The following is a 23,354-nucleotide window of genomic DNA, read 5'->3' on the forward strand; positions in this document are numbered from 1 at the left end:
ACCTCCTTGTTTGGTATTTGTTTTGTATACAGAAGGTAACATACACGGAATAACTAGGAAGCCAAGTTACAGATGGGGCTGTGGAATGGTATTTGACAGCCGATTAGAGTAGTCTGACAGAAATGATGACTTAATCACCACGACAGACTCCAAATTCCCAGATAGAATTCCACCCAGGTTAATCTAATTTCCTTGCAAAATTTTTGCCAGAAATAGACTCTTACTTTGCTTATTTTTCCCCCTTACAGATGTCACATGGTTTTGACAAGAATGTAAATAGGTAGAGTTATTACTGTTGAAAAGATGACTTTGAGGCTTGAAAGCGAGACAGGATCTGTACCTCTGAGAGTGTTTTTCCAGCACAGTTGTATTTATATATAGTTGTACCCGCTCAGAAAAAACAATGAAAAACACCTAATTAGTCATCTTTAACTTATAGGCCAGGACTTGGGGTCTGCTCTTGCTCCCAGAAAAGCCAACAGTAAAATTCCTATCGACTTAAGTGGGATTCTCACACTTGCTTCTTATCAAACTGTCTGTACTTGGCTATCTTGATTATCACTTCAAAAGTTTTGTTTTTTTTTTTCTCTTACTTAATTGGCCTCTCAGAGTTGGTAAGACAACTCCCACCTGTTCATGCTCTCTGTATGTGTGTATATATATCTCCTCAATATATGTTTCCCTCTATATGCATCCGAAGAAGTGGGTTGTAGCCCACGAAAGCTTATGCTCTAATAAATTTGTTAGTCTCTAAGGTGCCACAAGTACTCCTGTTCATCTTGCAAGCAGTTGGTCCAATTCCCGTGTGGACCCACATTAGAATCCGTTTGTCAGATTGGGGTCCTAGTTTTTACGCTACCTTGCACTGCGACCTTGTGTGGTTTAGTGGGTAGCATACAGAACGGGGACTCAGGATACGTGGGTTCTATTTCTGGCTCTGCTGCTGGCAGACCTTGGGCAAGTCACTTCACCTCTCCGTGCCTCAGTTTCCTCATCTGAAAAATAGGGATAATGATGCTTACTTCCTCTGTAAAGCACTACATAAGAGCTAGGTATTGTTGTTGTCTGTACAGCATCATGCACATCAGTGGAGCTACAGAAAACCTTGACGATGCAGGCTAGTTCTCTATTACAGTATATTCTCCAGTCTGGTTTCAAAAAGCTCGAGACATGGGGCTTCTACCAGATCTCTTGGGAGGTTGTTCTACAGTCAACTTTGCTGATAGAAAATACCAGTTGTTTCCTTTACCATGGAGTCTGAGCTGCATTCAGGGTGTCGTTGATGTGCAAATTTTTTTACCTGCATTACTTTATTTCTTCCCTATTTATTAACTGCAAAATCATTCTCATAAATACTGCACTTTTATAAGCAATGCTTCCTTCAAGCCACAGAAAAACGTCTCCACTGTTTTTAGTTATGAAAGCATGACATATTGAGAAATCACTCACCTGGAGATACATAAGTGTATGGCTTTCTGATGTATATCTACAATAACTGCTTTCTGATAAGACATGAAATCCTTCATTTCAGTAGATGACATGATTCTAGTGGGTGGCATCTAATTTGAAACAGGTTTATATCATCTGTAATCTTTTGGAGGACCTGGGAAAGCGCAGCTATTTTATTACTTTATAGCCTACAGTTATACAAGCAAGATATAAAATGCTCCGATTATTTTCCCTTTTGCTCATTGTAGAGGGAACGGAAAGTACCTATTTAGCCCTCGTCTCTGCCCCCTTTAATTTTCTTATTCACTGCACACCTCTTCCAGATTCAATCTCCCCCCTCCACACTCACACACTTTTAAATATTTTATGGGTAGAGAGCTTATAATATGTATTGTCACGGCAGCTGTCTCTAGAGGTCAGCAATGAGTTTAATAATGAGATGCGAACCAGTGACTCTGTAAAACCCATTTCAGGTTATAAATGGCATGTTTTATTGAATCTAGTGTTAAAGGTTGCTAACTTATCAATTGGTGATGGCCAGGGTTAAACAAGCTTCAACATGAGCTCGCTCATGTAAGGAAACTAACAGGATAATGTTTTTTACCACCCTTTTTTTTCCAGATGCCCTGTTTTTGTGTTTTGTACCCTCCTTACTGCGGATATTCTGCAGGTTATTCTCACGGGGCCTGATTCTGATCTCATGCTAGTTGGCCCTAATGTAACTTTATTGAGTACAATGGAGTTACTCCTGATTTACAGCTTGGTGAGGAGAGAATCGAGCCCACAGTTTTGATTGAGAAATTTTGCAGTTAGGTGCGAACCACAGTCACAACTGAGTCATGAATAGCACTGTTAATTATTTTTGCAAAAAGGACAAACTAGTGGCCTAATAGCAAATCAGTGGTAATTATGCCATGATGAAAGTTACAAGGTGGGTGAGGTACTATCTTTTATTGGACAAGCTTCTGTTGGTAAAAGAGACAAGCTTTTGAGCCACACAGAGTTCTTCTCCAGACCGAATACCAGCAAGCTCTACAGAAAAGGTTTTAGGGAAAAGGCTGCTTCAGAGAAGATTAATTTGCTAGAGTTAACCTACTTCTACCAGACTAGAACTTATATATTTTGTTTTATTTGTAACCATATCTGTTTCTGTTCTCTTTGTTTAGTATCTCTGTGCTTTATTCATAAACTTATGCTTGGTTTTACTATAAGTTCTTCTCAGTGTATTAATACAAAAGTGTGACTCCTCAGCTCAGCTAGCAGGCTGGTGTGCATAACTCTCGCTCTGGAGACCGCAGACTTGGTAATTTCTGAGAGTGTCTAGTAACGGGCTGGCTATTGGTGAAGAACCCATTTCCAGGATGTTGGGGAACTAGGTTGCATCAAGTGTTATCTGCAAGGCATAGTAAAAGCTGGCAGAGCTTTAGAGGAAATTGTATGGTTGGCTAACAGACTGGGGTGACAGGGAGCGGTCACTCACCGCTTGTCTTCACTACCGGCTGCAATTGATGCAGTGGGTGTCAATTTAGCGGGTCTAGTGAAGACCCGCTAAATCGACGGCAGAGTGCTCTCCGGTCGACCCTGGTACTCCACCTCTCTGAGAAGAATAATATAAGTCGACCACAGAGCATCTCCCGTCGACACAACGCAACGAAGACACCACGGTAAGTCGACCTAAGCTACGTCGACTCCAGGCACGTTATTCACGTAGCTGTAGTAGCGTAACTTGGGTCGGCTTACCCCGATAGTGAAGACAAACCCTTAGTTTAGCTCCAGCAAGTCTCTCTGTTGCTAAGGCAGAGGGGTAAGAAGGCCACTCATAGTTCTGGGCTCCCTGAAAAAACAGTACTTTGGGTGATAAAGTGCCAAACGATTATGGCTTTTTGATGGTAACCGCTACAAAGAACACTTTCCTTATGAGCTTGATCCACAATTGACCTCTATGTCTAACCTCTCTAGGATGGAACTAAAAAAATGCTTCACTTTAGAACCATCAACTTGTAGAAATTACAGATAGAACCAGCTCTGGTCTAAATCTATCTGCTTAGATGCTGTAGTGTTAAGTGCTGTATAAAGACAGGAAGATAGTTTGATTCCCCATCTAGTGTAATAGGTGGGTTGGGTTGGTTTTTCATGACTGCATGATTTCCAGGGCTTTGTCGATCTGACATAACCCAAGCAGTGCTAATTCCAGCACTTCCCTCAGGAGACTGTTCTACATTACAGACCTTAATGTCAAACAATATATCTGGAACAGTCAGCCTAAATTTTCCTTTGCTCATTGCTCCTAGTTACACCCTCTTGCATCACCCTAAACAATTCCTTTCGCTCATTGATGACTTCATCTTTCAAATGCTTAGCAAAGAGGCAATGCAGATAATGGGCTCATTTTAGCGAGTTATGCCACTTTTTTCTTGTTTGATTTTTCCCTTGATGGAGGCGATGCACTTTCCCACATTCCCATGAACTTAAATTCCCCTGCAGTGCACATAGAAACGTAGGAATGAAAAGGGCCTCACAAGGTCCTCTAGTCCACCTCTTTCACCTCGACCCACCCCACGTTGAGGCAGGATTAAGTATACTTTGACCATCCCTGACAGATGTTTGTCAAACTTGTTCTTAAAAACTTCCAAGGGGTTTCCACAACCTCCCCAGGTAACCTGTTCCAGGGCTTCACTATCCTTGTAGTTAGAAAGTTTTTCCTAATATCTAACCTAAATCTCCCTTAATATTGCTGATGTCAAGATAACAATTAAACATCAGGTAAAGGAAACAAAGCATAACAGACATTCCCCTTCCCTAGATAGTAGATGAAAATCAGAAAGATGGTGTGATCGGTGTCGGTCCGCCTACCCGCTAGGGGGCGGTGGGGAGCTACGTCGTCACGGGCTGGCCGGGGTTACGCCTCCGCCAGTGGGGAATTAGCAGCGGAAAGGCTGCCAGCCAGAGTCTGTAGCGCGCCCCTCAGGCAGGGGAGCACCGGCAAAGGTCAGTAGCGCGCCCCTCAGGCAGGGGAGCGCCGGCAAAGGTCAGTAGCGCGCCCCTCAGGCAGGGGAGCGCCGGCAAAGGTCAGTAGCGCGCCCCTCAGGCAGGGGGGCGCCGGTAATGGTCAGTAGCGCGCCCCTCAGGCAGGGGAGCGCCGGTAATGGTCAGCAGCGCGCCCCTCAGGCAGGGGAGCGCCGGCAAAGGTCAGTAGCGCGCCCCTCAGGCAGGGGAGCGCCGGCAAAGGTCAGTAGCGCGCCCCTCAGGCAGGGGAGCGCCGGTAATGGTCAGTAGCGCGCCCCTCAGGCAGGGGAGCGCCGGCAAAGGTCCCGGCGTGGCTCGGCCGGGTAGGGGAACGCAGGCCCACCTTACACCACTGCGTTCCAGCCCAGGGCCCTGACGGTGGCAGGACGAGGGTCCCGCCACTGGATCAGCGGGGTCCTTCCGTGATACAGACTCACCACTGTGCAGCTTTGTCCCTGGGCTACTTCCTACCCGATCGCTCGTCCGGATCCCTCTGATCCCGTCAGTGCGTCGGGGTAGTCCGCTCTTGGCAGCTCCAGCTCCCCCTCAGGCTCAGGCTCCTCCAGCTCTCCCCAGTCCTTGGCTGCTGGCAGCTCCAGCTCCCACTCCGGCTCCTCCAGTTCCCCTGGGTACTCGGCAGCGGGCAGTCCTGGCAGCCCCAGTCCGTCCTCCCGGTGCGGTTTCCCTTGGTCCAGGGCCTCCCCTGGCGCGGCAGCAGGATCTGAAGGGAGCAGCCCGCGGTCTGCGTCTGCCTCCCTCCTTGGTGCTGCCCTGACTGAGCTAAGGGCCCCGCCCTTTATACTTCCTGTTCCACCCCTCCCCTTCCGGGGGGTGGAGCTAGCTTGGGCTGGCCCCGCCCACTCCGGCTGAGAGAAAGGCCCTTTTACCTCCGGTTCGGAGGGCAGCCACCCTGGCTCCCTACAGATGGCAGACAGGCACTGGGCTGTTAGAGTCCGGTTGGGAAATAAATGGATCAAAGAAAACGGGATTGTTAAAATAAAGTATTTTACACATCCCAGTGACTACGTGCACCATATGGCTCTGCTTGTTCCTTAGGACACTGTAGGGAATGAAACAGAAGAGGTTTTGCAAGCAGTGCAAGGAGTGTATTGATTTGTGGGACATTCTGAACTTTGAGTAGATTCTATGGAAGATTCACAGGAATGTTCTCTAGTTGCCAAGGAATCCAGCAAGTACAGCATCGAAAACTAAATACCACTACCAAAAACCACACATGCTATTCATTTTCTCTTCCTCTCTGGCTATAAACACATTTGACATGATTGTGTGGTTCCCATCTTCTGCTTAATTGTTGATTTTTTTTTCCAATTCCATATTTGGCATCTTTTTTAAATAAAGCGGGAATAGCATTTGACGGTTTCAGGCAGCACAAACCCTGTTGCGTTCATGGAGTGCAATAATAGTACTGACCATTCAACATGCCTGTGTGAAATGTGGAGGAATTATTGGAGAAAGGTCTATGGCCCCAATCCTGCAATGAGCTCTGCATTTTAAGGTCCCAGCACATGTGCAGAGCCCCACTAAAGTCAGTAGATCTCTAGGCAACCTCAGGTGTCTTTCCCCACAGAACAATTTTCAGGATCAGTGCTTAAGGCTTGAGAGCAGCAATAAGAAATGACCACTGAGGTGCAATGGGAATTTGTACACTGAAATTGCTCTGCAAGCTCATCAGAGAGATCCTCTGAACAGCTGTCATGTGCTTGCACTGTGCTAAGAAAGAGTGCATGGTGGAGATTTGGGGGAAGGTGTAAAAAACAAAAAGAAAAGGCTCTGGTTTGTAATGTGTTTTCAGATCAAAAGTCTTGTAGCTGCAGGGGAGTGACCTGGGGCAGCGCCCCATTCTGAAAGGCTAAGTCTGCCATTCCAAATGGGAGATTGTAGATTGCCCTTGGGTACAACACAGTGCGTTAATTGCTGTATAAGGCTACACAGGGGAGTTTGCTTATTGTTTAGAAACAGGTTGAAAAAGAAAAGTGCATTAGGAGTTTTGATGAGACCAGGATTGTAGCCACATCCTAAGGGCAGCTTGGTGAATGAGTGATTAAAGTGTTTTGAAGAGAAGGCCAGTTACTAAGCAAGCAACAGCTATGGGAATCACAGATCTTTTCCCCTTTGGTACTGGATGAGTTGTTGTCACACACTCCTTAATCACGAACCAAAGTTCGTTTGTTAAACCAAACAAATCAAGACGTGTAGGTTTCAGTTGCTGCCTGGCAGTTCTTAGATTACTTTAGAATTTTGTCTCTGTTCTGCTAGTTGTTAACAAACTCAAGAAAAGAAAAGTTATAAGCTGGTAAAACAGAAATCACGGATGCCATAAACCAGCCAGGGCTGTAACTTGAGAGGTCTTCTGAAACTAAATACAACAAATTAAAGTTTATATGAGTCCTATGGGCCCAATAAATTGTGGAGGTTTAAACTAGCTGGTTATAAAATACTCTTTTAACATTTTACTTTCATTTAAAAGCCAATATTAAGGTATCATTTGAAATTTATATCTTTCTGACTTGCCAGCTTGTTTAATATTGATCGTGTATCGTTTTAGCCCCCTGAGCAACTAAAGTCAGCAGTGCCAATAAAAGTAAAATGCTTGACTTTGTGACTGTCTAACCTGCTTTACTGTCTTTTTATTTATATTTTTAGATGCATCATCCTATTCAGATGAAACCCGCAGATAGTGAAAAGTCCAATGGTAAGTGATTATCCTATTTCCTACTTAATGTGTGTGTGTGTCTTTTCATTTGAAAAAACAAATGCAAGGTATAGCTTATGCTTTTCTCTTAAAATAGTGAAAACCCTTTAAGGAAGTATCCCTATAGCGGAGAGGTCTGGAAAAATGTTGACCTGTTTTGAACTCCCGTTTATCTTCAGTTTAAAGAAAGGAGGAAGTGTTCTTTCCTCTCTTCCTTATACATTCTCTGTGTCATGGCTTTGTTGTGTTTGTCTTTTGTTGGCATTCTGCTGACAGTAGTTGTGGAGTTTCTTAGCAATCAGTAACACCTGATGCTGATAACAGTCTGAGATTAAAATAATATGGGAGTGGAAAGAGAAATTCCCATATTCAGGAAAGTATTTAAGCACTGTCTGAATTGGACTTAGGGATATTCTTCAAGTTAAGCATGTGTCTAAACACCCTTCCTGAATAAGGATGCTTCTCTGACTCTAGGATCAATTTAGAATCAAACTGGATGTTTTGCTCTTAATTATGAGACCCATATTGACTTTTGTTTTAGGTAGGGTACTCTAGACCTCTCTCAAATAAATATTATGACAATAATATCTATTCAAAATATAGCTTATTGACTTAAGGAATATATATGATATGCAAAATCTACAGTGTGCTAAATCTATAAAATACATCAGATCTGCATATCCCAGGCATTAGACAATCTGATGGTAGGGCTGCCTGTGTGTGTTTTTGTTTAAAAAAAAAAATCTATACATCTTTTCCCCCTTGATTCATTCCTATAATTTACTAAAATATATGTTAAAGAAATCACCTTCCTTCTTAGACTGCAAGAGCTTCTTTTCCCCATAAGGCTGACATAATTAGAGCCGGTGTCTTCCAACAGGCATCTCTGCACCTCATTAATTAGTAATCAGGGCAGAAGCCATGCACTTAGAGATCTACATATCTGCAAATGTAAATGATGATTGGGCTCGAAATCTCTCCGCAAGGTTTTGCTAATTGTACTGCATCCCATTTTTAGCCTTCTCCACAGACTCAAGTTTAGAAGGAACTTAAAACTTTGTACTGTGCCCCTTTCCACGTTGCGGCCGGCTTTAAAAACTGGCCAGGTGCACCGTGGAACTGGGCTGGCCCCTATGGTAATGGAAATGGGGAAACTTGCTCTTCTATTGGAGAGGTGCTCACATAACATCAACCAAAAAAGCACTCACCGCCAGCACGAAGTCGTCACCCTTGTTTGGATGCTCAGCAGAAAGGCCAAGTAATCTGAGTATGCAGACTGGGTGAAATCCTAGCCCCATTGAAGTCACTGGGAGTTTTGTCACTGACTTCACGGGGACCAGGTTTCCACCCCAAGTATTTATCATGCTTTCAATGGCCGATTTTTTTTCTCCTCTGCAAGGGTACTGCATAAAACCCTATGAACTAATTAAGTCCAATGTAAGCCTTATATGGGCCCTTCTACATAGGGTAAATTTCACTCTAAAATCTCATGGACAGAATAGAAGTGCAATAGAAAATTGACCAAAAATGAACTACCCCCTCATCCCTAGACCGTGTCCTCCCAGAACAAGACTCAAGCACATTGGCGAAACACTGTAGGGAATTTTGCAATGCCTGAACCGGTACCATGCGTAAGTGCCTTGCTCTCCAAGGCATTCTCCAGAACCTTTCACCAGCACTAAATACAGCTAAGTTACTTTTTTTTCCCCTCCAAAAGTTTTCCAGATTTTGGGAGAAGGCACAGAATTCCCAACTGACCAAAGGAAAGTAAGCAGGTGGAATGGCCTCCTTTAGATTAATCTTCTGAAGAAAAGCAAACGATGTCTAATTTTCATATGCACATTTAGAATGTTGAGAACTCTTTGCTGTTTGACGTTGGAGAGGAAAGCTACTGCTATGGTGATGAATGTAGCGTAGCACCTTAGAGATACAGGAAGTGGGATCAGAGCCAGGGCGTGGGAGGTGAGCTAGAGGTTTGGTAGCTAGGGGGAGCAGAGTGGTGCAATGCAGAGGAACAGCTGGTATCTGTTTTCTGGCTGCCACTGTGCCAGCAGCTGAAGAAGGGCATGTGTCTGTGCCAATGGCACACTGGAAGGAAACAGTATGCCATCAGCAGGGCACGCAGGGTGAAAAGGGCTCCGGAGGAGGAGAGAGAGGTCTGGGGAAGAGATAGAGCTAACCAAGGTGGGTTGGTCTTTGTGATGGGGTAGTGTTTGAGCATTTGTGGGGAGTTCTTGAAACCCTTTGTTCTCTCACCATGGGAAGCGATGCATCAGAACTGAATGGTCCCACTAGGTTTTATTGGTGACTAGAGCTTCTAAAAGTTCAAAGAGCTTGAAGACTCCTGTTGACCAAAAGTTCCAAGTAGTTCATAGATAGACATAAGAGAACTATAGCAAGCTCAGACTGCAGTTCTCTTGAGTTTACCAACCTCTCTGTAGGGCTGATGAGACCCGATGAAGCTTGATATGAGTTTGAAGTTCCCTTGGTAATTTTACAGGATTTCTAAGACTCAGTATTTGCTGAGTGACAATGTTGAAAATCCTATTAAGCTGGATGATCTGGTTTGACAACAGTTTGCCCAGTTCTGGACTCAAAACCAAAATTTGTGTGAAGGTTTTGCAATGTTCCGTTTAGTGTCTTTTTAAACAAAAACAAAAAAAATTGCTCGCTTCTGAATTCCAGGGCTGGACTTGCAGTGCCAAAATATTATTGGAAGGGAATTTCTGCCCCAATTGGAAGCAGAAAGCACAGTAAATCTCATACATGCTTCTTATGAGACTTCCAGATGCAAGAGGGTTTGGATGAGCGACCAGACTTGTGGGCACTTGCATGAAGTGGCCCTGAACCATGACCCCCTTGTGCTTTATGTGTCACTTAGGAGCCAATCCTCTGCTGACTTATCCTCATATCAACCTCCAGATGCCAAGCTTGAGTCACGGACCTCTATAGGAGTGATGTGGTACAGACATCTCCCACACATGCCTGGTTATGGAATAGCAGTGGAGCAGCACCTTGCCACGTCTACAAGGGCATTCTCAGACTTTGTGTCCCCCTATGCAGGGTGGAATGGCTGGTGAATATGGGTAGCAGCCTCCAGACTTGCTCTCCATCCCTCTGTATGAAGGGTGAAGGTGGGCCTCTGCAGAGCATGACAGTACACTGGCCTTCAGATGCAGCAAAATATAATCTGTTTCATGGTACCCAGGGCCTTCTGCAGCTAGATCAAATGGAGCAGCATCCTTAGTGCTAATGAATTTCTTTCACTGGAGGATACTTAAAATAATTAGCTGATAAACTTACCCTCCCTAAAAGTTCTTCCTTCGAAAAGATGAAATATGCAGTATACGGTGCTCATAAATGCATAGAGTTTGAGGCCAGAAGAGACCATTATATCTTCTAGTCTGTCCTCCTGTACATCTGTACATACTGTCTTCTCTCATTAATGATGGACCTCAGGACAGATATCCCGAGGACAGCATATGCCCGTTTTTATAAAATGCCAAGACTTCGGGAAAACCAAGAAAAATTCTCCATTGCATTATCCTGGACTTCCTTTCTGATTCACTGAAAGGGTGAAGAAATGGTTTTGAAATCCTAAGTGGAGAAACTTGCAGATTTGGAAGCAGTAATTAAATGCCATATGTCACCACTAACACGTAGAAAAGTTGTTAATTAATTCAGGCAGTTCCAGATCCAGGTGTGACTTTGACAGATTTTACACTAGGGTTTTTCGCCAGCTTACAAATAAGGATAAAAAATCTTTTTTCCTTCCCTCGAGGGGGGAAAAAACATTTGTACTTAAATAATTAACCGTTACTTGATTGGCTTAAAGGAAAGGACAACTTATTCTGAGAAGGAAATAGTGTTCAAGATGTATTTAAATATGATAGCTTCAGTCACTTAAGGGGACACTGCCATGTATTTTCACGATAGAATTTTAGCTTCTGGGAAGAAAGAGAGAAGTTTAGCAAACCTTAATAGCATTTTTTCATTATTTAATTGTTTAAACATTCTCCTGTAGTGCTGTGATCCCAAACACAGCCCCTTGGTTTTAACCTATGAGAATCCATAACTGAAATGATGGACTGGGAACAGAGAAGTGAAAAAAGATTAGTCAATTTTCACTGTCCAAGCAAACTGAGTGAAGTGTAAAAATCAGACACTAATGCCTTTCTACTGCAATGCAGCGACTTCAATGGGACTCCTCAAGGGCTCCACCCAGGCAGACAGAGCTTCAGGATTGGGTCCAATCTACATTTACAGAGCTTGATTCACTGGTACACTCTAGCTGCTTTGTCCTGCTCCGGCAATGCAAAGCATCCGTACATTTGTTAACTAGCAGGTCATACATCAGGTTGCATCTGCTTTACGTTGCCAAAATAGTGCAAAGCAGCTGGACAGCAGTATTGAGTCCAAAATCCAGGCACCAGAACGAATTCCTCCCTGCAAAAAGTGATTTAAATAAATAAATAAATAATGCGTTTTGATCTGTCTTCTGAATTTTGAACTGCTCCTGTCCACGCCAAGTGTCTGTAGATGGCAATTACAGTGTGAAAATAAGACCTGAGAAATGGGAGGCAGTGTTCTCTAGAGGGTAGGGCACTGGAGTGAGCCTCAGGAGACCTGGGTTCCATTCCTGGCTCTGCCACTGGTTTGCTGGGTGACCTTGGGCAAATCACTTTCCCTCCCCGTGCCTCAGTTTCCCCATCTATAAAATGGGGATAATGATGCTGACCTCTTTTGTACAGTGCTTTGAGATTCCAACCTCCCCCAACCCCCAGGCCAGGCTCCAACAGCTGGCTCTTGTCTCTAACCTGCATGGGATGGGGCTTCCTCTGGGGTCTTCTCTCCACTTTCCTGCACTGTGGTGGGAGGTGAGGCCACTGCTGTCAAGATCAGAGGAAGGAGGCCTGGTCCCATGGTCAGTGCCGCAACTAGACATTTTAGCACCTGGGGTGAGCAAGCATATTTGCACCCCCTACCATTTTGGGGGGGGGGGGGTTAGTTATTTCTCCTCTCCCGGGGCTTTATGCCCTGGGCGGCTGCCTCGCTTGTCCCCCCCTCTCCCTCCCGGTTACGGCCCTGCCCGCTGTGTGCACCATTTCTGGGGCTCTGCTCAACTCTGAGCACATGCTGACCTGTAACATATATGGCACAGCAACCTCTAATGGTTAAAGTGGGGTGACTAGGTATCCGGTTTTCGACTGGAACGGCCGGTCGAAAAGGGACTCTGGCAGCTCCGACCAGCACCGCCGACAAGGCCGTTAAAAGCCCGGTCAGCAGTACTGTGGCTGTCCTGGGGCACCGCGCTGCATCCCGGAAATGGCCAGCAGGTCCGGCTCCTAGGTGGGGGGGCCACCGGGCTCCACGTGCTGCCCAAGCCCCGGCTCCGAGCTGGCAGGGGGGGTGCCTGCGGGCGAGAGGAGCACGCGCCATGTAGCCTCCTGCCCCCGGCGCCCTGCTTAGAAACCGGACCTGCTGGCTGCTTCCGGGGCGCAGCATGGAACCAGGACAGGCAGGCAGCCTGCTTTAGCATTGCTGACCGGGAGCCACCTGAGGTAAGCCCACGCCCCAACCCCGTACCCCAGCCCTGAGCCCCCCCAAACCTGGAGCCCCCTCCTGAACCCAAACCCCTCATCCCCAGCCCCACCCCAGAGCTCTCACCCCCTCCTGCACCCCAGCCCCCTCCCGTACTCCGAATCCTTCGGCCCCACTCCTGCACCCCAAACTCCTCATCCCTGGCCTCACCCCAGAGCCAGCACCCCCAGCCCAGAGTCCTCACCCTTCCCACACCCCAATCCCCACCGCCTCAACCTGCAGCCCTTTCCCACATTCCGAGTCTCTCAGCCCCACTCCCCAGCCTGGAGCTCCCTCCTGCACTCCAACCCCTCATCCCCAGCCGGAGCCCTCACCCCCTCCCACAACCCAACCCCCTGCCCCAGCCCAGTGAAAATGAGTGAGGGTGGGGGAGAGCAAGCCACTGAGGGAGGGGGAATATAGAGAGCAGGGGCAGGGCCTCGGGGATAGGGGCAGGGATAGGGTGTTCGGTTTTGTGCCAATAGAAAGTTGGCAACCCTTGGTTAAAGTGTGAAACTGCCAGCCACATGGACAAAATCTGTGAGCTGCCTCCATTTTACTGTAGAGACCCCCTCTCCCCTGCCAAATTGTTTGGGTGTATTTGACCTGTAATCCTCACAGCACTTTAACTATCAATCCCCACAACACTTCTTGTTTATAATGGAAAGACCGAGGCAGAGAGGTTAAGTAACTTGCCCAAGAACACAGAGATAATCAGTGTAAGAACCCAGGAATTTGTGGCTCCCATCCTATGCTGATAGGAATAGATCATGCCTTTCTCTGCATGAAAGTATATTATATTGTTTTAAATTGACATCATGCCTTACAACAGAGGTAAGGCGCCTATGCAGTTTTTATCTTGGCAGTGCTCCTTTAAACGTTCTGTGTGGTTAGGCATTTAGCCAAGATAAAATTACAAATTTCTTAAAGTTTACCTCTGATCAGCAGTACCAAACAGCATTGGCTGTGAGGCACGTCATCCTACCAATATGTCTTCTGTACACTGAGCATTTTCCTTGAAATGTGCATTTTGAAGATGTGCAGTACACAGGAGCTGGGTGTTTAATTTACTATAAAATCACCCTCCAGCTGAAAACCTGCAAAATCGTTTTAGTTAAATGGCATATTTGTAGATTTACTAGTGAAAGTGAAGGAGGTCAGTGAGGAGTTTGTCATCTGCTAGTGTCTGGAAAATTAAAAAACATCTTCACATTTGACTTTGGCAGAGTAGCATCTTCCGCTTTTCTTTGTAGGCTGGAGGAAGAGATCCCCTGCATCCATTAAGGTCCCTTATTTTGTATCTTCCGCTTGAAGATAAAAAGTCTTCACCCTTCCCTGTACGCAGGAGCAGATGGGACACCCTTTGGGGCTAGAGTACAGTTGCTTAATTGGCTGAGGCAGTGTCGTTTGTAGGATTGAGCATGGAGCTGGGAGCTCGGGACTCTTGAGTTCTGATCCCTGCTCTACTGCTAAATCACCATGTGGCCCTAGACAGGCCACGTGACTTCTCTGTGTCTCAGTTTCAGCATCTGTAAAATGGGTCTTAATAGTACAAATACCTATAAAAAATATGGGTCACACTTTATGGTATGGTTCTGTTTATAAAGGATGAACAAATGATTAATAGATGTAATAAATGGTAAAACAATTGTGCCCTATGAAGCACTATCATGGACCCAACTTACATCTAAATTCTTTTTTTTTTTTTTTTTAAAGCATTTCCATTAGCTTTTGGGGTTCTGGAAAATGCATTTTCCCTATGCTTGCCTGTGTAAAATAGCAGAATGCCTTTCTTAACCATTCAGTAAAGAAGTACTACCCAGTTAAAAAAAAATTACTCCAAATACCCCTTCTGTCTTCAATAAACATTAGCCTCGGTTTTTATCGCTGAAATTATGTTAAGGGCACTAAAAGTGTCAATACCAGTAAAATCCCATGAAAATATACAGGTTTCTTCCTTCTCAGCTGCAATTTATTCTGTTTGACAAACACATGCTAATACATGCAGGGTGGGTCGGGGTGCAAAGGAAGATTCATTTTTTATAAGCCCAGAAATGAAAATACTTCATTAGAAAAATAATTTGCACAATAGAAATAAATAAGTGCACCACAGATACTCTGGAGTAAAGCTTTCCGTCTGTGTTTGCTTCCTGCAAAATTCTGGCAGTCTGCTCATTAACACTGAATTGGATTTGCATGCCATTTCAATAGCAGAAGAAAGGAGCATTGTACATACCATATAATAAGCCCTTAGATTTTTTTTTAATATAGGGAGATTGTGAGTTAGCATTAAGTCTTCCAGATCGGAGTTCGGTTATTGCAGTTTATTCCATCTTTGACACCAGTGTATGACTTGAGCTTCTTTTAAACTTCAGAGCCAGCATACACACCCAGCTAGAACGACCTACTTTACGCTGGCCGTGTAGACGATGTAAAAAGGAGATAATCTACCGATATCTTTGGCAAAGTGCTTGTTGTATTTCTTGCAAACTCAACATCATTACCAATCAAAGGATTTGGCTTTTGGAAAGTAATATGCACTCCCCTTGTTGAAGTGCTGCCCTGGAACATACATTGTGTCCATTTGAAGAGAGACTACTGTGTCATTATGGGGGAAGAGAGGAAAATTTAATGCATTATTCTTTCCATTGCAGTCACTACAAACCTGCTTCTGAGTGCCATGCATTACAGCTGGTTGAAATGGAAAGCTAGAATCCTTTTCATATAAGAATGTTTTTGTAGAGTATTTTTCATTAACTCATTTTATTATGTGCACTCCGCATCACCACCGCCACCCACTGCCTGTCTTGCTTCCTTTCATACATTTGGGAGATGGGGGAGGGGGAGAGAGAGGGAACATATTCAAATTAGAATCTATACAAAAATATCTTGAGTCTCTGACACCGGATGTTTCCTTCTCTTAGAAATCATGATGGGGAGGGGGATGAAAAATGTCTTATTCATGCAACTAATATGACAATAGCACCCACAAAAAGAGAGAGAGAGAGAGAGATTCAGGGAGGAAGAGGGGGAAGGGTTGAAAATATAAAGAGTTTGCCTTAGGACTTGTCTTCAGTTGCAGAGCCAGACTCACATGACTGGAGCTTGGTTTGATGTGGTAATGAAGCATTGATCACAGGAAAAAGATGAAATGGCCTTTGCTCATTCATTATTTTTATCTTCTAGCTGTGGAAGACAGAAAATTGTTCATAGGAATGGTTTCGAAGAAGTGTAATGAGAATGATATCAGGGTGATGTTTTCTCCATTCGGCCAGATAGAAGAATGCCGAATTCTTCGGGGACCTGACGGGCTGAGCCGAGGTGAGTGTGCAGTCTATAAAGTCTCTTTCCTTAAGTGCTAATTGGAGCTATATGTCACAGTCAGGGTAGATGTAGCCACTGTCTGCAGCGAGAGGTTACACTGTAATATGTCCCACGTGACGGAGTTACCCACATGAACTTTTCACAGTGACTGAAATTATCACCTTTTATTTCAAATGTCAGAAAGATCTCAGTGCCAACATATTAACGTGTGTTATCACGCTGTTTGTCAGATTGAAAAGGTACCATTGAACCCTGACATCTCCTATTTTCCCTACCAGAAAATCAAAGTTCCCTCCCCCCACACACACATTTTGTACCAGGGAAAACAAATGGCTGGTTTATGGCACCTGGGGCCATGCAAACTGGTCCATACTATAGTATCCCTCTACTACCACTTTCTTTGTAACCATATGTAAAATGTGTCTCTGTATTGCCTCTGGAATAAAGGGGTTAACACCTAGAGTTTTGCCCAGACAGAACTCATGAAGGGAGCTTTCATAGCTCAAATCCCTATGTCCAATTAGAGCCGGCGCAGGCGTGCCAAACAGCAGTGCATAGTGCAGTCATATGAAAGACCCGAGTTCTGGACCACATGCCAGACTCCTACTTTATTGTGTTGGAAATTAAGTGCAATGCAGTCTTTGATAACTGATCACCCCCCTCCTCCACCCTTTTAGATATGCAGCATATAGCATTTTGTACCTGGAAAAGGCTCTTGAAAATATATAATAAAAAGAAAAGCAGATCTATATCAATGACCCCTGCTGCATATTAAGCCTTTGTTGTATTGACCTGGAATTACTCAGACAGAACAATCCTTCCCACTAGCTAATGACATATGGAATTGAATTGGGAAGAGGATCAGGGCAAGCTTGTCGGCCTTAGGGGAACAGTGCCATGATATCCGCTACCATAATTTAAAGGCACAGGGAGTAAAAACTACTCTAAAATGTGGGGTTGTTGATTTTATTAAGGAAAAGCAAAACTCAATCATTCTGTTTTGGATATTTTTTCCCCCTCTAAACGTGAAAACGTACATAGGAATCACAGTTTATGCATTTTATTACATTTTCAAAACACAGAAAAATGTGTGTGTGTTTTTTTTTAACTTCTGAAGCATATTGTTTCTTTTAGACTCTGGTTTCTATATGTGCAGCCACTTGTGGTTTTTTTTTTTTTAATTATTCTGAGCAGCAGTTTGTCCACAATGGATATAAAGTCCAGCAGAATAGGTTGGGAACTGGGTGTCAGTAGGTCATCTGTGAAGGTGGAAAGCAGGGTCCGTACCATCTCCATGTAAATAAGGATAAAAAAACACTCACTGAAAAAATGCTCTGTCGATTAATGGGAAACCATATGTTCTGTTTGTGAGCGTTGGCCGAGGAAAATCAGGGCCTACAATTATATGGACTTAGACTCTGATCCCACTGCTGCTTGACCATCAAGAAGCTGCATGATCCTGGCTTAGGAGTCTAACTTTAGATATTCTTTTTATTTATTTTTTAAATCTTGGCCATAGGAAAGTAAAGCTGCAGTGGGGAGTTGCTGGATAACTACACCTCTACCCCGATATAACGCGACCTGATATAACATGAATTTGGATATAACGCGGTAAAGCAGCACTCCGGGGGGAGGAAGGGCTGCGCACTCCGGTGGATCAAAGCAAGTTCGATATAATATGGTTTCACCTATAACGCAGTAAGATTTTTTGGCTCCCAAGGACAGCGTTATATCGGGGTAGAGGTGTATTTAAATATTTAGACTAGATTATAAACTAGAGAATCAAGTCTTTGAGTCTTACAAGAGTTATTTGACTCCTCTGCATAATTCAGGAGCGGAAGCCACATAGTGGGTATCCAAGTATTCCCCAAGTCTTGTTCAATAGAGATTTTCCATCATAATCCCAGATCATGAGAACCTACAGGAAAGGGTAGGATGTGGGTATTTTTATTCCTCAATAGGTGGCAATTGCTATCGCCAGTTACAAATTGATTGAGTATTGCAGTGTAGCCCATTGAGCAGATGTTGTGGTAGTTTAAGGTTAATGTGCAAGGCTTTCACCTTTGGAGACGGAAGAGCATGTTCCAGGTACGTCACACTCAAACAGGTATTGGGATGTATTGGCTTAGTGGAGCTATAGCCTCTCTAATATTTGAGTTTATTCTGACAGTCACTCACAGTAATATAATACCAGGCTCTTTTGTTTCCTGCCTGTTAAACTTGAATTGCTTTCTACACCCATGCTACAGCCCAGTTTCCAGGCAGATGTTTGTCAACATCACAAAACCACCAGATCAAGAGAGAAAACCAAGCACTGGGAAAGTGCTGCGTGTTGAAGAACTGAACTGAAGTGCTGCAGGAGAGCTTTGGGTGGGAGGAATCTTGCGTGGCATAGAACCAAAATCAGGTTCTTTAAAAATAGAAGGAAAATTAATACAATTAAATCCTGCAACAAGTTCCAACATTTAAATGGATTCTCATTCACATTACTATTTCCAGTATGTTAAATTCCCCACACCATCTTTCTTCTCATGTGTAAGAGCCCACAGCTCAACCACGCTTCCAGATGGGAAGTCCCTATAAAGAACATAAGAACATAAGAATGGCCGTACCGGGTCAGACCACAGGTCCATCTAGCCCAGTATCCTGTCTACCGACAGTGGCCAATGCCAGGTGCCCCAGAGGGAGTGGACCTAACAGGCAGTGATCAAGTGATCTCTCTCCTGCCATCCATCTCCATTCTCTGACAAAAAGAAAGGAAGGTTGAATGAAGAATAGTCACATACTTGTGGGAATGCTGTCGTCTCAGCACATGGGCATTTGGGAGTGCACAATCCTCACAGCTCGGCAAAATGAAAATACAATCCACTAGGCTCTGCTTGAGTATTTCATCTTCTTCTCAATCAGCTTGCCTTAAAAATTAGCATATCATGATACCTCAGAAATAAAGAGCATGAAAAAACACATTTACTGATATTTATGCGAACTTTGGAGCTATGTAAAATGTGTTAGGGAAGGAATCTTTAGTATTAACAGATGTGACTTCTCAGTTCCAAAGGACAGCTACTGACTAGAGTGCTAGGCAGAACAGTTCAGTTTTGTGCTCTTATTTTTCTCTTAGTAAGGAATGAAAGCTTTCAGTCAGCTTTTGGAACCTGTTCACAGAAGAGTAGCAACACTTTTGTTGCTAGTATAGCAACGTTAGACTATAACGTTGTAGGGTAGACCTAGGATTATAGTCTACCTCACAGTTTGAACAGGGAAAAGAATCCCTGTCTACAATGGTAAAGGAAAATATAACACTCTGTGATGAGTGTGATATAGGTGCTTAGATAAGGAGACAGAGAGATTGAACTGGTTGTTGATAGTGTAGTTTCAAGCCAAGAGTAGATATGGTTCTAATAAATTCACACCCATTCTGCCGCTGTAGATAAAGGTCCGTCTGCATTTCCACTCCAGATTTGTATTGCCAGCTGTTTGAAACTCATGTGTAAAAGTAGCCTAAAGACATCATGCAAAGTCTCAGTGATGGAGCAATATATTTTAAATGACCTTTCTAGTGTCTCCATTTAGTCACTTTATTCCCACTGATCTTGGCTCCTGCAACTGAAAAATGGTTTGTTTTTTCCATCTGTACCTGGTTTGGCTGCAACCTAGGTACAGCGAGTAGATAGTGGCCAAAAGTCATTACCATCTGATGGCTGTTTCACAGCCCCTGTGAAGTTAGTGAGTTGATGTGGAGCAGTTCCCAATTGGTGGATGCCTGTTTAAGAATAAGAAAACACAACTGACTGTCTAAGCAGTGAACCTGAGGACTGAAGGGTATGGAGACTGTCCTATTCTCTCACCACTACAACTCAGGTTCATATGACTGCATAGAGAATCTTGCCAATGCCTTTCCTGTATCTGTTCTATGGGTAGAGGGATTCAGCCTCCAGCTTAGACCACTTTTTTAAAAATTCCCATTGTTGATGTCCTGCACTACACCCCATTGTCATGTCAAAGCAAAAGTGAACTGACTGGGATGATTAAGATTTTAAATCACTTATTGAAAAAGGTTTCCAGAAATCTCTGAACTTTTTAAAGGAACCCCAATGTCCTGGCTCCTAGTCCTGTGATCTGTCTACCAGAACACTGCTGCCAACACAGACAGCTGTGAGCTTGTGGGTGGAACATGCAAATGGTAGCCAAAAGAACCTGAGTTTGAATCCCAACTCTGCTGCTGACTTGCTGTGTGACCCCAGGTGACTCACTTAATCTCTTTTTGTGCCTCAGTTTCCCCATCTACAGTAGAACCTCAAAGTTACGAACACCTTGGAAATGGAGGTTGTTCATTACTCTGAAATGTTTGCAACTCTGAATAAAACGTTAGGGTTGTTCTTTCAAAAGTTTACAACGGAACATTGACTTAATACAGCTTTGAAACTTTATTACACAGAAGTAAAATGTTGCTTTTAACCTCAATTTAAATGAAACAAGCACAGTTTACTTATTGTGTCAAATTTTTAAAAAACTTTCCTTTATTTTTTAGTAGTTTACGTTTAACATAGTATGGTACTGTATTTGTTTTTGTCTCTGCTGCTGCCTGATTGCGTACTTCCAGTTCCAAATGAGGTGTGTGGTTGACTGGTCAGTTTGTAACTCTGGTGTTCATAACTCTGAGGGTCTACTGTACCATTGTAAAGTGCTTTGAGCTCAGTAGGTCAAAATCACTATATTACTGCTAAGTAGTATTAGTCAATAATAATAATAATAAAATCCTCTTATCCTTATCACAGAAGCTCCATATAGCAACTTACAGAGATGTATTGCTAAGTACAGATTTATATAACAGACACTGTAGTCAATTGAGTCAAGAGCATTGAACGAACCTGCTAAGTATGTGTAAAGACAATTAGATCTAAAATGTGCATTTGATAAGGTCTCTAAATGCATATTGCCACAGCTTTTAAAGTCTTGTTTCTCTAATTTCAATATGACAGTATTAAGCAAGTCAGGCAAGTGCACGTTTAGAGTACTGTTAAAAATCTGGTAATAGGGAATGTCTGTTTTAAAGAACAGATAGGAATGGTGTGGGAATCAGCCCCCGATCAGGCAGAAATTCAGCTTTGCAAAATTCCATTCATCTGCAGTAAGTAGGGATTGTTCGTTTGTTTGTTTAAAAATAAAAAGGCAAAATATCATTATTCATTTTTTGCATTATCACCTATGGCAGGGGTGGCCAACCTGAGCCTGAGAAGGAGCCAGAATTTACCAATGAACATTGCCAAAGAGCCACAGTAATACGTCAGCAGTCCCTCATCAAGCCCCCAGCATCTCCCGCCCACCGGCAGCCCTGCCAATCAGCGCCTCCCCCTCCCTCCCCATGCCTCCCGCCCACCACAATCAGCTGATTTGCAGTGCGCAGGAGGCTCTGGTGGGGAGGAGGGAGGAGCGAGAGCATGGCAGGCTCGGGGGAAGGGGCAGGGGCCTTGGGGGAAGGGGTGGAGTGGTGGCAGGACCTGGGGCAGAGCAGAGGGTTGAGCAGTGAGCACCCCACAGCACATTGGAAAGTTAGCATCTGTAGCTCCAGCCTCGGAGTCAGAGCCTATGCAAGGAGACGTACATTAACCTCTGAAGAGCCGCATGAGACTCCAAAGCCACAGGTTGGCCACCCCTGACTTATGGTAAAGAACAGGTGACTAGTTTCTGTGCCTGGAGCAGGAGATTTTCTGACTGATATTCAGAGCAGCTTTGCAAGGCTGAAGTAACATAACGTGCCACCTCTGAAAGTGATCTGGGTTTGTGGCTAGCCTGGCACTCCTAAGGGTATGTCTACACTGCAGATAGACACCTATGGCTTGGCCCATGCTAGCTGACTTGAGCTCACGGGGCTCTGGCTTAAGGTACTGTTTGGTTTTGGTGTAAACGTTCAGGCCTGAGCTCTGGGACCCTCCCCCTCACAGAGTCCTAGATCCCAGGCTCCAGCCTGACCCCAAATGTCTACACAGCAATTGAACAGCCCTTTAGCCGGAGCCCTGCGAGCCTGAGTCAGTTGGCCTGGGCCAGCTGCAGGTTTTTAATTACAATGTAGACATACCCTAAGTCTACATGGGGTGGGAGACAACACTATCGAGACCATATGTTCAGCTTCTTGAAGGGAGACTTTGATAGTGCCTTTTATATGAGGATCTCAAAGCCCTTTATACTACAGGTTTGCCACTCTGCCATTTTTCAGGTTGTTGAAAACTGTGGCACGGTTACAGTTTCATTTGTCCTTTTGCCACCATGTAACTTTTCAAAAGTTGGAGAAGTTTTGATAAATTAGAAGGAAAAAGCATGTGGGAGCGGGAAATGGGGGCCAAAAAAACTAGACATTATTCATGGTGTCGCATTCAATGTCAAAACGGAAAATTGAGAGAAGGGCAAAAACAAAAATTTGAAATTTAAAAAAAAAATCAAAAACTGAATCAAGGGAAATGTTTGATTTGAATCAAACTTGAAAATTCAAATCAAACTTTTCCCATGAAAGATTTCAAAGAACAATTTTGAGTTCAAAATATTTCATGAGGGGGGAATGTCTTTTTCAACACACTGTCATATTAGATGATCTCCTTAAGGCTGTGTAGGAAGTCAGTGGTAGAGAGGGAATAGAATTGAGGTACCAAGACTCCAAGCTTCTTTCTCTACTCACTCCATGACAAAGCTAAGTATCAGATTTTCCCACAATACATCTTCCCAATATTCTTTCCCTAGAAAGATTGGCTTGAAGCAGGACAATAACTGACAAAACTTTCCATTTCTAGAAAGTGGGTCACTCGGGTTGGCACAGAGCAGCTAAGTGACTTGCCCAAGGTCAAACAGAAAGTCTGTGGTAGGGCAAGGAGTGGCACCCCATCTCTCAAGTCCTAGGCTAATTGCCTAATCACTGCACCATCCTTCCTCATGCTTTCTGCACTCATGCTCCGGGCTACCAGATCTGTAGAAAACAACATAGAGTAATCCCTCCAGTAAGCAACCACCCAGGGGCCTACCACACATCTAAGAACATAAGAACAGCCACACTGGGTCAGACCAATGGTCCATCTAGCCCAGTGTCCTGTCTTCTGACAGTGGCCAATGCCAGCTGCTTCAGAGGGAATGAACGGACCAGGTAATCATCAAATGATCCATCCCCTGTCACCCATTCCCAGCTTCTTATCTGTGCCATAAACTATTTTCTGTCTTACAATAAATATGCTAAATACGTAGCATAATTGTACTCAGCACATTTGGGGATACTTTGGAGTGGTCTCTTAAGATG

General features: G+C 44.1%; 1 protein-coding gene across 7 annotated transcripts in view; it reads left to right on the forward strand.

Annotated features, from left to right (window-relative positions):
- Positions 1 to 23,354, forward strand: part of CELF2 (CUGBP Elav-like family member 2) — a 430,978-nt gene that overhangs the window by 344,097 nt on the left and 63,527 nt on the right. For all 7 annotated transcript variants that reach the window (XM_026648627.1, XM_026648625.1, XM_026648629.1 and 4 more), the window contains 2 exons: positions 7,120 to 7,168; positions 15,935 to 16,069. In XM_026648627.1, coding sequence (XP_026504412.1) covers positions 7,120 to 7,168; positions 15,935 to 16,069 — 184 coding nt within the window. The remainder of the gene's footprint in view (positions 1 to 7,119; positions 7,169 to 15,934; positions 16,070 to 23,354) is intronic.

This window comes from Terrapene carolina, unplaced genomic scaffold (assembly GCF_002925995.2).
Source record: "Terrapene carolina triunguis isolate 2854851 unplaced genomic scaffold, T_m_triunguis-2.0 Scaffold68, whole genome shotgun sequence".
NCBI classification, from domain to species: domain Eukaryota; kingdom Metazoa; phylum Chordata; order Testudines; family Emydidae; genus Terrapene; species Terrapene triunguis.